At 44.8% G+C, this 13,934-nt stretch overlaps 1 protein-coding gene across 1 annotated transcript in view; it reads left to right on the forward strand.

Annotated features, from left to right (window-relative positions):
* The first annotated feature begins 6,852 nt into the window (after positions 1–6,852).
* Positions 6,853–13,934, forward strand: part of LOC122553343 (uncharacterized) — an 88,834-nt gene continuing 81,752 nt past the window's right edge. The window contains exon 1 of the mRNA XM_043696922.2: positions 6,853–7,073. Coding sequence (XP_043552857.2) covers positions 6,992–7,073 — 82 coding nt within the window. The 5' untranslated portion in view covers positions 6,853–6,991. The remainder of the gene's footprint in view (positions 7,074–13,934) is intronic.

The following is a 13,934-nucleotide window of genomic DNA, read 5'->3' on the forward strand; positions in this document are numbered from 1 at the left end:
CAGGGAAAACAGCCCCAGCCTATTCAGCCTCTCACTATAGCTCACACCCTCCAGTCCTGGCAACATCCTTGTAAATCTTTTCTGCAACCTCTCAAGTTTAACAATATGCTTCGTATAAAAGAACGAATACAAAGAACAAAGAACAAAGAAAATTTACAGCCCAGGAACAGGCCCTTCGGCCCTCCAAGCCTGAGCCGATCCAAATCCACTGTCTAAACCTGTCGGTCAATTCCTAAGCATCTGTATCCCTCTGCTCCCCACCGACTCATGCATCTGTCCAGACGCATCTTAAATGAATGTACCATGCCTGCCTCTACCACCTCTGCTGGCAACACGTTCCAAACACCCATCACCCTCTGTGTGAAGTACTTACCACGTGTATCCCCCTTAAACTTTCCACCTCTCACTTTGAAAGCATGACTTCTCATTATTGAATCCTTCACCCTGGGAAAAAGCTTGTCTCTATCCACCATGTCTATACCCTTCATGATTTTGTAAACCTCAATCAGGTCCCCCCTCAATCTCCTTTTTTCTAGTGAAAATAAACCTAACCTACTCAACCTCCCTTCATAGCTAGCACCTTCCATACCAGGCAACAGTCTCATAAACCATCTCTGCACCCTCTCCACAGCGTCCACATCCTTTTGGTAATGTGGCGACCAGAACTGTACACAGTATTCTAAATGCAACCGAACCAATGTCTTGTACAATTTTAATATGACTTGCCAGCTCTTATACTCAATACTCCATCCAATGAAGGCAAGCATACTATATGCCTTCTTGACCACTCTATCCACCTGTGCAGCAATCTTCAGGGTACAATGGACTTGCACTCCCAGATCTATCTGCCCATCAACTTTTACCAAGGCTCTTCCATTCATTGTATAATTCGTTCTAGAATTAGACTTGTCTAAACACATCACCTCACATTTGCCTGGATTTCCGCCCAACTCTCCAGTCTATGCATACCCTCCTGTATTCTCTGACAGTCCCTTATGCTTTCTGCTACTCCACCAATTTTTGTGTCATCTGCAAACTTGCTGATCATACCAACAGTGCCCTCTTCCAGATCATTTATGTATATCACAAATAACAGTGACCCCGACACTGACCCTTGTAGAACACCACTGGTCACCTTTCTCCATTTCGAGAAACTCCCTTCAACTACTATTCTCTGTCTCCTGTTGCTCAACCAGTTCTTTATCCACCTAGCGAGAACACCCTGCACACCATGTGACTTCAATTTCTCCATTAGGCTCCAACGGGGAATCTTATCAAACACCTTACTACAGTCCATGTATATGACAACAACAGCCCTTCCTTCATCTAACAACTTGGTCACTTCCTTGAAGAACTCTATCAAGTTGGTAAGGCAAGATCTCCCCTGCACAAAACCATGTTGCCCATCACCGATAACCTCATTTCTTTCCAAATATGAATAGATATCTCTCAGTACCCTCTCCAGTGACTTCCCAATTACCGACATCAGGCTCTCTGGTCTGTAGTTACCAGGAATATCCCTACCACCCTTCTTGTACAGGGGGACAACATGAGCAACCTCCCAGTCCTCCAGCACCTTACCTTTATTTAAGGATGCCACAAAGATATCTGTCAGGACCCCAGACTGTGCACAGTATTCTAAAAGTGGCTTCACCAATGTCCTGTAAAGCCGCAACATGACATCCCAACTTCTGTCCTCAATGTTTTGACCAATGAAGGCAAGCGTGCCAAATGCCTCCTTCACCACCCTGTCTAAATGCTACACCAGTTTCAAGGAACTGTGAACCTGCATCTGTAGGTCCCTTTATTCAGCAACATCCCCAGGCACTGTCATTAATAGACATAGAACATAGAACATAGAACAATACAGCACAGAACAGGCCCTTTGGCCCACAATGTTGTACCGAACATTTGTCCGAGCTTAAGCACCCATCCATGTACCTATCCAATTGCCACTTAAAGTTCGCCAATGATTCTGACTCTGCCACTCCCACAGGCAGCGCATTCCATGCCCCCACCACTCTCTGGGTAAAGAACCTACCCCTGACATCTCCCCTATACCTTCCACCTTTCACCTTAAATTTATGTCCCCTTGTAACACTCTGTTGTACCCGGGGAAAAAGTTTCTGATTGTCTACTCTATCTATTCCCCTGATCATCTTATACACCTCTATCAAGTCACCCCTTATCCTTCTCCGTTCCAATGAGAAAAGGCCTAGCACGCTCAACCTATCCTCGTACGGCCTATTCTCCATTCCAGGCAACATCCTGGTAAATCTTCTCTGCACCCTCTCCAAAGCTTCCACATCTTTCCTAAAGTGAGGCGACCAGAACTGCACACAGTACTCCAAATGTGGCCTAACCAAAGTCCTGTACAGCTGTAACATCACTTCACGACTCTTGAATTCAATCCCTCTGCTAATGAACGCTAATACACCATAGGCCTTCTTACAAGCTCTATCCACCTGAGTGGCAACTTTCAAAGATCTATGAACATAGACCCCAAGATCCCTCTGCTCCTCCACCTTACTAAGAACCCTACCGTTAACCCTGTATTCCGATTCTTATTTGTCTTTCCAAAATGGACAACCTCACACTTGGCAGGGTTGAACTCCATCTGCCACTCCTCAGCCCAGCTCTGCATCATATCTAAGTCCCTTTGCAACCGACAACAGCCCTCCTCACTATCCACAACTCCACCAATTTTCGTATCATCTGCAAATTTACTGACCCACCCTTCGACTCCCTCTTCCAAGTCATTAATAAAAATTACAAACAGCAGAGGACCCAGAACTGATCCCTGCGGAACTCCACTTGTAACTGGGCTCCAGGCTGAATATTTACCATCTACCACCACTCTCTGACTTCGACCAGTCACTGCAGCTTACCCCTGCTAGGCCGTCCCCCCCAACAGTATCCAAAGCGGTCTACTTATTGTTGAGGGGAATGACCACAGGGGATCCCTGCACTGCCTGCTTCCTCCCCTTCCCACCTCTAACTGTTACCCAGCTACCTCTGTTCTCTGGCGTAACAATGTCCCTGTAGCTTCTATCTATCACCCTCTCAGCCTCTCGAATAATCCTCAGTTCATCCAACTCCAGTTCCAGTTCCCTAACTCGTTCTGTGAGGAGCAGGATCTGACTGCATTTCCTGCAGATGAAGTCGGCAGGAGTATTGGTGGTCACCCCTACCTCGGATCATTCCACTGCCTGCGCTGCCATTACTCTACACTTCGTCTCCAAAACAAGAACACTGAGTAGCTTACCTGTAGACTTTAAAGTTAGTTTAGAGGAGGAGGATGGGAGGGAGGCCCTACTATGTAGGGCCTGGGGTCTAGAACACACCCACTCAAATATCAATCACTTACCTTCCCGACTAGCTCTGCACTCCAACTTCACTTCCGCCCAACTCGCGCCACTCTCTGCTGTGAAAAATTGTATAGGTTCTGCCCTGATTTGGCTTACCAAAATGCAAAACTTCACATTTATCTAAATTAAACTACATATGAACAAGGTTTCATTATACTCTGAGATAATCTTCTTCCCTATTCCCTACACCACTTATTTTGGCATCATCTGTAAACTTTCTAACCATATTTCCTCTATTCACCTTCAAATCGTTTATTTAAATGATGACAAACAGTGGGCCCAGCACTGATCTTTGGGGCACACCGCTGGTCATACGCCTCCAGTCCATAAAGCAACGCTGTATCATTCTATCTTCGAACTGATTTTGTATCGAATTGGCTAACTCCCCATGGATCCCATGTGATCTAACCTTGCTAACCAATCTACCATGTAGAACCTTGTTGAATGCTTGCTGAAGTCCATAAAGATGTCCAACCATCTGCCTTCATTGATCTTCTTTGTCACTTCTTCAAAAAACTCAATCAAGTTAGTGAGACCCAACTTCCCATGCACAAAGCCCTGCTGTCTATCCTTAATAATTTCTTGTCTTTCCAAATGCATGTAAATCATGTCCCTCAGAATTCTCTCCAACAACTTGTCCACAATTGACATTAGGCTCACCCTGATTACAGTTCCCTGTTTTTTTTCCTTACCACCTTTCCTAAATGATGGCTCCACATTAGCCAATCTCCAGTCTTTCAGCACCTCACCCATGGCTGTTGATAATACAAATATCTCAGCAAGGAGCCCAGCAATCTCTTCCATAGCTTCCCACAAAGTTCTGGGAAATACCTGATCAGATCCAAGGGATTAATCTACCTTTACGCACCATCTCCTCTGTAATATGAACTCTTTTCAAGATATCACTATTTATTTCACTGGATAATCTCCCGGGAATATCCTCTCTAAGTACAGCCGTAATGTTATCCCTAACCAAAAATGCCACCCCTCCTCCTCTCTTGCCTTCTATACCTGGAATATTAAGCTGTCAGTTCTGTCCATCCCTGAGCCAAGTTTCTGTAATACCTTTGATATCCCAGTCCTATGTTCCCAACCATGCGCTAAGTTCATCAGCCTTACCTGTCAGGCATCTTGCGTAGAAATAAATGCAGTTGATTTTATCAGTCAATTATTTAATTATTAGTTTAGTTTATCAGTCTTATCTCATTCCCTGCTGAGCTCTTGTCTGCCTTGACTGTCGATCAAATTCTTCTTGGAGATGGTCATTGTCTGGCACTTGTATGATGTGAATGTTACATATCACTTCTCAGTATGAATATTGTTCAGCTGTTGCTGCATTTGGACATGCACTGCTTCAGTATGTGAGAAGTCACAAATGGTGCTGAGTATTACACAATCATCAGTGAACACCATTACCTTATGATTGTGGAAAGTGATTGCTGAAGATGGTTGGACCTCGGGCACTATGCTGAGAGATTTTGCAGCTATGTCTTGTGACTGATATGATTGGTCTTGGTTTGGATCCTGCTAGGATCATTCAGCTCCTGACCTCATTAAACCCGCTGTTCAAACATGGGCAAAAAAACTGAATTCAAAAAGTTATTTGAGAATGACAGCACCAAAGTAGCATTGGACAGAATGTGACATTGAGGAGCCACCAAGCAATCACCATCTTTGAGTTGAATGTGATTCTAACATAGTGGGTAGGCAATGGTCTCATGGTATTATCACTGACTATTAATTCAATGACCCAGGTAATGGTCTGGGGATTCAAGTTTGAATCTGCCATAGTGGCATTTGAATTCCACAAAAATCTGGAATTAAGAGCCTAACAATGACCATGAGGCCATTGCCAATTATTGGGGGGGGGGGACATTTGGTTTACCAATGTCCGTGAAGGAAGGAAACTGCTGTCCTTACCTAATCTGATCAACCTGTGACTCCAGATCCACAGCAATGTGGCTGATTCTTACCTGTTCTCTGGGCAATTAGGGATGGGCAATAAATGCTGGCCTAGCCTGTGATGCCACATCTTAGCTGAGAGTAAAAGAAATAGACAATTATTTCACTGTTTTCAATATTACTCTTGTTCCTAAATGTCATATTCAGTCCAATACTACCTTGGTGCTGCCACTCTCACCTCACTTTTTGAATCCAGCATGTTGCCCCTGTGTGAACAAAGGAACTCATTGATTTTAACTTTACTGCGAATCCTCTTGCAAGGATGCCTACCTTGAAGAAGTTCCCCTCCTCTCTCCACAAGAATCTCAGTGAGTCTCTCTCTCACCGCAACCTCCAGGTCATCTCCTCTGCCCTGAAGCTCTGACCTATCACCTCTATCCCCACCCAAATTCACCTATTGTACTCTTTGCTACCTTCTCCCCACCCCCATTTATCTCTCCACCCTGGAAGCTTCCTGCCTCTATTCCTGATTAAGGGCTTTCTCCTGCTCCTCGGATGCTGCCTGACCTGGTGTGCTTTTCCAGCACCACTCTGATCTAAACAAAGGGTGTAATGGGGTCAGGAGGTGAATGGTCCTAGCGGAATCTAGACCGAGATTTGTAAATGTTCTTATGGCATTGTTATATTCTATTATTTTGGTGTTCGAGATTGTCTAGATTAGAAAACAAAATGCTGGAAAACAAGAACAGAATTAGCTGGAGAAACTCGGGCAGCATTGCAGAGAGAGTGAACGTTTTGGGCAAAAGTGAGGACTGCAGATGCTGGAAACCAGAGTCTAGATTAGAGTGGTACTGGAAAAGCACAGCTGGTCAGGCAGCATCCGAGGAACAGGAAAATCAGTTCCTGATGAAGGGCTTTTGCCCAAAACGTCGATTTTCCTGCTCCTTGGATGCTGCCTGACCTGCTGTGCTTTTCCAGCACCACTCTAATCCAGTGAACGGGTCCACTGACCCTTTTTCAGAAGCACAGATCGTCAAAGCAGAGGCACATCTATGACTCTATCTCTCTCCACAGATGCTACCAGACCAGCGGAGTTGTTCTAGTGCTTACTGTCTTTTCTCCCGACCTCCAGCGTCCTCAGTATTTTGCTTCCAGATTAGATTTGCAGACAGGACACAATTTGTATATTGTACGTTTGTGTGTGTTTAGGGTCAGTCCCACTTGCCCAGTGTACAGTATGTTGTTTACATGGTTTGTGACTTAATTTGTGCTGTTGTCACTCTGTAATGCCTGTATGTGCTCAAGGGCTGTGCAGCATCTGCATGTTTGTGTGTGCTTGAGGGTGTGTCTGCTCGGGAGTATGCAATATTTGTGTGTTCGGTGACTGTAATGTCTGTGTGTGTGTTCCATTGAGATGCAGCACTTCTGTCTGACTCTCCCGCGGAGTGGGTGTAGTCTCTAGTTTGAAGGTGTGCTCAGTTTATCTGTATTCTTGCTCCAGTAACCAGGTGGTGCTGCGCAGTGAAAGAGGGCGGTCAAAATCCCATCGTCACCAGGAAGTCGTTCGGATTTATCCCCTGAGTGAATCTGTGATCCCACCCTCTCCCCGCCCAGCGCTTCGCCCTCGTCTCTCGAGTGCTTCCTCTCTGTTCGGCTCCCCCTCAGGTTAAAGGGACGCTGTGAGAGTACAGACGGATCGGGCTCTCTCTCTCTCTCTCTCTATGGCAGGACACGAATGGGACTGGTTTCAGCGAGAGGAGCTGATCGGTCACATCAGCGACATCCGAGTGCAGAACCTCCAGGGTAAGAGTCTGATGGAACTGGGATCACAGCCTGGGAGCCGGGCGGAAAGTTTGCCAAAAAAAAAACTTTGTCTGTAAATGAAACTATTCTTAGTGAGTTGGAGTAAAAGCTGCTCCCACCGCGGGTTATTCAACATCCTTGCTGGATAGGGATAGTTTGAACATAATCCTTCTCATTTTACTTCAAGCAAGCCGCTTTCCAAATTAATATTACTGGTGAATTAAGATTCACTAAATATTTCCAAATAACCTGTGGGAGTCGTTACACATCGTGGGCTAACTTCAGGAATTTTTCGGATGGGGTCAAATTCCATTCCAGCCGTAGCTTTATATTGTTCACTTCTTAACAGTTTTTGATGTCTGTATGTTTGTGTCACTGTGATTGTTGCTCCGTCTGTCCCTGTGATGTGACTAGATCACTGTTGCAAAGACTAACCCCTAATTTGAATCTATCAACAGGACAGGATTGAAAACGTGCCATTCTGTCATTTGCCTGAATCATCACAAAGTTTAAAACACTCCAGATCCAACCTAAGGACACAAGAACAAATATTATCTAAAAATACATCTGTTACCTACACCCAAAATAGTGATTGGAATTGACGACCTTTCCCTGTGTTTAATCTTGTGCCCCTTTGCAGACCAGCTGGGTTGGTTCTTGCAGGAATTATCATCCCTGCTACATCATATACTCCAACTGCTCTCAGTCTCTGTACCACACACACTCCTCCCTGACCACCACCCCTCTGCCTAGTCATGTGCTGCCCTTCTATTCATACACACTCTATTGCTTCCCCCCTTATTGTTGTTTTCTGTCCCCTTCCCTTGCCTGCTCTCTCTGACCCTGCCCTGTCACCAGCTTGCCCTCTCTCTCCCACCTTCACCTGTGACTTGTTTTCCCATCTGATTACCTTTTCTCACTGTATGTGTGTCTTTCTCGCTGGCTCTTCCTCTCTTGTCTGTTCCTCACCCTAGTTGTTCCTCCGTCAAATAAATTTCTCTGTCTCATTTATTGATACTGATATGGTCAATGTTTCTCACAACTTTCCTGTCTTGTTTTTCTAAACTTTGAATATTCCATTATGCACACCCTTCCTCCTCCTGTGTTGAAATCAGGATTCGTTGCAGCGCTGGCTGGGGGATGGTAGTATAGTAGTTATATTAGTGGTTCCGTATGCTTGAACTAATGATCTGAAGACATGAATTCAAATTCTACCACGGCTGTTGGGTAGATTAAATTCAGTTAATTGAGTAAATCTGGAATGAAAACACTGCTATTAGTGATGGTAACCATGAAACTACCATGCAAAAACAATCCATCTGGTTTCATTTAGGGAAAGAAATCTATTGTCCTTGCATGGTCTGTATGTGACTCTACCAATGTGATTGCTGTTTAATAGCTTTCCAAAGCAGTCTGCCAAACCACTCCGTTGTCAAGATTCACCACCACTACTTCTCAAGGGCAGTTTGTGATACGCAAGAGATGATGGCTTTTGTCAGTGGTATCTACATCCCGCAAATAAGTAATTAGAAAATACACATCGGCTTGTCTATAAATTAATTTACCCAGCACTTCAAAACCTTATTTTCCTTAGTCGTCTTTTGCCCAGTCTAAGCTGGAGGATGCGCATTTCTGATTTCCATCTCCTTCTCTGCTTACAAACCTTGTCAGTGCCTTATATTTTGAACCATGGTACTATAGATAAGGGTACAATGGAGAGATGGAATATGAGACTCTAACAGACAAGAGTTTCATTTTTAAAAAGTCAAGGTATATAGAGAGAGGGAAAGAGATGCTAAAAGTGCCTGTCTATCTATGGCAGCAGCTTTCAAGTCAGGCACAAGTTTGAATTTTATTCAAATAGTTGTTGAGAAAGATGCAAACATTTGGAATAAATAGTAAACTCAGCTCCTTGGAGAATGGTCATTTCATTTCAGGTCAAAATAAATCATTCAAGATGAGGAACTGATGAGGAATGACTAAGGATGGAATGAAAATGGGAAAAGGAGTTTGTAACACTTTTAAAAGACTGTTTTCAATGCCTGTTGGAAGAGTGAAATTCCTTCCTGGTGATGTGTTCTGAAAAAAAGTTAGAATTGTAACAAGTGTACAGCACAGAAAAAGATCTCTTGGCCCATTGTGTCAGTGCCAGCTGAAAAATGATCCTCGCAGCTTAACCCCACTTGCCAACGTTTAGATCATTACCCCACAGATAATGAGACTTGGTAGAAACGTAGGAAGTTTATGGTTGGTGAAATAACTCCCGGTATCTGGGAGATCCTGGAAGGCTGGAGAGTAGCAAATGTTGTGCCATTATTCGAGAAGGGCTGCAAAGGAAAGCCTGGGAACTATAGACCAGTCAGCTTAACATCGGAGGTGGGTAAGTTACTTGAGAAGTTCTGAGGGATAAGATTTACATGCATTTGGAAAGACCGGATTTAATTAAGAGTAGTCAACATGACTTTGTGAGTGGGAGATCATGCCTCACAAATTTGTTAAGAGTTCTTTAAGGTGACCAGGAAGGTTGACAAGGGCACAGCAGTAGACATAGTTTATATGGATTAGGCAAAAGTGAGGACTGCAGATGCTGGAGATTAGAGTTGAGAGTGTGGTGCTAGAAAAGCACAGCAGGTCAGGCAGCATCCGAGGAGCAGGAGAAAACCCTTCATCAGGAATTGTAGTCTATGTGGATTTCGGTAAGATTCCACATGGTAGGCTGCTCTGGAAGCTTAGATTGCATGAAATCCAAATTTATGCTAGCAAATTGGTTACACAATTGGCATGATGGTAGGAAGCAAAGGGTAACAGTGAAAGAATGTGTATTGAGTCGGAAGAGATAGGAAAGGTCTTGAATGAGTACTTTTCTTCAGTATTTACAAACGAGAGAGACCGTATTGTTGAAGAGTAGAGTGTGAAACGGACTGGTAAGCTAGAGGAGATACTTGTTAGGCAGGAAGATGTGTTGGACATTTTGAACAACTTGAGGATAGACAAGTCCCCCGGGCCTGACGGGATATATCCTAGGATTGTGGGAAGCAAGAGAGGAAATTGCAGTACTGTTGGCAATGATCTTTTCGTCTTCACTGTCAACGGGGGTGGTACCAGGGGACTGGAGAGTGGTGAATGTTGTGCCCTATTCAAAAAAGGGAATAGGGATAACCCCGGGAATTACAGGCCACTTAGTCTTACTTCGGTGGTAGGCAAAGTAATGGAAAGGGTACTGAGGGATAGGATTTATGAGTATCTGGAAAGACACTGCTTGATTAGGGACAGCCAGCATGGATTTGTGAAGGGTAGGTCTTGCCTTACAAGTCTTATTGAATTCTTTGAGGAGGTGACCAAGCATGTGGATGAGGGTAGAGCAGTGGATGTAGTATACATGGATTTTAGTAAGGCATTTGATAAGGTTCCCCATGGTAGGCTTATGCGGAAAGTCAGGAGGCATGGGATAGAGGGAAATTTGGCCAATTGGATAGAAAACTGGCTAACCGGTCGAAGTCAGAGAGTGGTGGTAGATGGTAAATATTCAGCCTGGAGCCCAGTTACAAGTGGAGTTCCGCAGGGATCAGTTCTGGGTCCTCTGCTGTTTGTAATTTTTATTAATGACTTGGATGAGGGAGTCGAAGGGTGGGTCAGTAAATTTGCAGATGATACGAAGATTGGTGGAGTTGTTGAGGAGGGCTGTTGTCGGCTGCAAAGGGACTTAGATATGATGCAGAGCTGGGCTGAGGAGTGGCAGATGGAGTTCAACCCTGCCAAGTGTGAGGTTGTCCATTTTGGAAGGACAAATAAGAATGCGGATTACAGGGTTAACGGTAGGGTTCTTAGTAAGGTGGAGGAGCAGAGGGATCTTGGGTCTATGTTCATAGATCTTTGAAAGTTGCCACTCAGGTGGAGAGAGCTTGTAAGAAGGCCTATGGTGTATTAGCGTTCATTAGCAGAGGGATTGAATTCAAGAGTCGTGAAGTGATGTTACAGCTGTACAGGACTTTGGTTAGGCCACATTTGGAGTACTGTGTGCAGTTCTGGTCGCCTCACTTTAGGAAAGATGTGGAAGCTTTGGAGAGGGTGCAGAGAAGATTTACCAGGATGTTGCCTGGAATGGAGAATAGGTTGTACGAGGATAGGTTGAGAGTGCTAGGCCTTTTCTCGTTGGAACGGCGAAGGATGAGGGGTGACTTGATAGAGCTTTATAAGATGATCAGAGGAATAGATAGAGTAGACAGTCAGAAACTTTTTCCCCGGGTACAACAGTGTTACAAGGGGACATAAATTTAAGGTGAAGGGTGGAAGGTATAGGGGAGATGTCAGGGGTGGGTTCTTTACCCAGAGAGTGGTGGGGGCATGGAATGCGCTGCCTGTGGGAGTGGTAGAGTCAGAATCTTTGGTGACCTTTAAGCGGCAATTGGATAGGTACGTGGATGGGTGCTTAAGCTAGGACAAATGTTCAGCACAACATCGTGGGCCGAAGGGCCTGTTCTGTGCTGTATTGTTCTATGTTCTATGTTCTATGAAGCTTGTCGGACTTGAGGCCTGTGACTACTGGAGTGTCTCCGGGGTTGGGGCTGGACTCATTACTGTTTGTTATCTGTAAGAATTATTTGGATGAGAATGTACAAGCCATGACTAGTAAGTTTGCTGATTACACTAAAATAGGTGGTATCATGGACAGTGAGGAAGGTTATCAGAAATTGCAGCAGAACCTTGATCAGCAGGGGAAGTGGGCTGAGAAATGGCAAATGGAGTTTATTCTAGATAAGTATGAGTTTGGAAAGTCAAGGTAAGAGTTTCATGGTGAATGGCAGGGCCTTGAGGAGTGTAGTGGAACAGAGGGATCTAGGCGTTCAGGTTAACTGTACTCTGAAAGTGGAGTCACAGGTAGACAGGGCAGTGAAGAAGGCTATTGGCACACTGGCCTTCATCAGACAGGGCATTCAGTATAGAAGTTGGGAAGTTATGTTGCAGTTATATAGAACATTGGTGAGGTCACACTTGGAGTATTGTGTTCAGCTTTGATCTCCTTGCTATGGGAAAGATGTTATTAAACTGGAAAGAATGCAGAATAAATTTACAAGGATGTTGACTGGATTCAATGATCTGAGTTATAGGGAGAGATTGGACAAACTAGAGCTTTTCTCTTTTAGAGCATAGGAGACTGAGGGGTGTGGGGGGGGGGGCGGGGAATCCTTTATAGAGATGTATAAGATCATGAGAGGCATGGATAGAGTGAGTGCACTCAGTCTTTTTCCCAGGATTGGGGAATCGAGGATTAGAGGGCATCAGTTTAAGATTAGACAGAATAGAATATAAGGGAACCTGAATGGCAACTTTTTACACAGAGGGTGGTACATATATGGAATGAGCTGCCAGCGGAAGTGCTTGAGCCGGGTACATTACAACATTTAAAAGGTATTTGGACAAATAGACGGATAGGAAAGAATTAGAAGAATATCTGCCAAATGCAGAGAAATGGGGTTAGACTGGACAGACATTTTGGTCAGCGTGGACCAGTTTGGGCCAAAGAGCCTATCTCTGTGCTGTAGGATTCTATCAGGGAGGCAAAAGTGAGGACTGCAGATGCTGGAAACCAGAGTTTAGATTAGAGTGGTGCTGGAAAAGCACAGCAGGTCAGGCAGCATCCGAGAAGCAGGATTTTCCCGCTCCTTGGATGCTGCCTGACCTGCTGTGCTTTTCCAGCACCACTCTCAAGTAAAACCTGTAGGATTCTATCACTCTATCCTGTCATCACATTACCTTTTATTTACACATGGAGAGTCCTTGACACTGATCTAGCTCCCTCAGACCCAGCTTTCAGAACAACAGTATATCTGACACTGCTGTTTATTTATTTTTAATTTTGTTTTTTTTTCTTTCCCCCCACACTACCGCCTAACAGCAGTAGACACTCCTGTTTATGTCTGTCAGCGAGGGCTCCCTGATTGGGGCTGTTAATCTGGACCAATCAGGGAACTCATATTCTATGATGTCCACCTGGCTGACCTCACTACAATCACTGTATCACTCTCCCCTGAGTCTGAGGACATGGGCCAGTTCTTTTCTTTTGTAGCTCCTCCTGGCAGTTTAGCACTGGGTCAGGTTCCTCCTCCCCTGCCTCTGATATGGGCGGTGTGTTAATCACAGTTGCTCTCCTCTTGTGCCTGAAGCATCTCAGAAGAAAGTCATTTGCTTCTTCAGGCAGCAAAGGCATTATGGTGGCAGCATCTGCCATGTCCATCTCAGATTTTGAGGTATCTTCAACGCTTAAAGCAGCACAGTGGCTCAGTGGTTAGTACTTCTGCCACACAGCACCAGGGACCCAGCAACCTCGGGTGACTGTCTATGTGGAGTTTGCACGTTCTTCCTGTGTGGACTTCCTCTGGGTGATCCGGTTTCTTCCCACAGTTCAAAAATGAGCAGGTTAAGTGGATTGGCCATGCTAAATTGTCTGTAGTGTCCAGGGATGTACAGGTTAGGTGGATTAGCCATGGGAAATGCAGGGTTACATGAATAGGATAGGAGGGTGAGTCTAGGTGGGATGCTCTTCGGAGATTGGGTGTAGACTTGTTGGGCCAAATGACCTGCTTCCACACTGTAGGGATTTTATGAAAGGGAGAACCCATGGGTTCTGGAACATTCAGAAAGGGTGTCGAGGACCTCTGCACATTTTGTTCCCACACCGTTTGCGAGTTTGCAACTTTTGTAATCCAAGTGTTTGTTAAGACCATCGCACCTCCCCGAACTTTAACATTGGACCAACTTTGCATCAACCATGCCTCTTAACCATGTAGGGCCAACCCCATGGTTCCTACACCAACTGTCATCCCCTGAAGTAACCTGTCTCTCTCACCTAGAGGAATCTTG

This window comes from Chiloscyllium plagiosum, unplaced genomic scaffold, assembly GCF_037043375.1.
Source record: "Chiloscyllium plagiosum isolate Xiang-an unplaced genomic scaffold, Cpla_swu_hap1 HiC_scaffold_8, whole genome shotgun sequence".
Lineage (NCBI taxonomy): Eukaryota > Metazoa > Chordata > Chondrichthyes > Orectolobiformes > Hemiscylliidae > Chiloscyllium > Chiloscyllium plagiosum.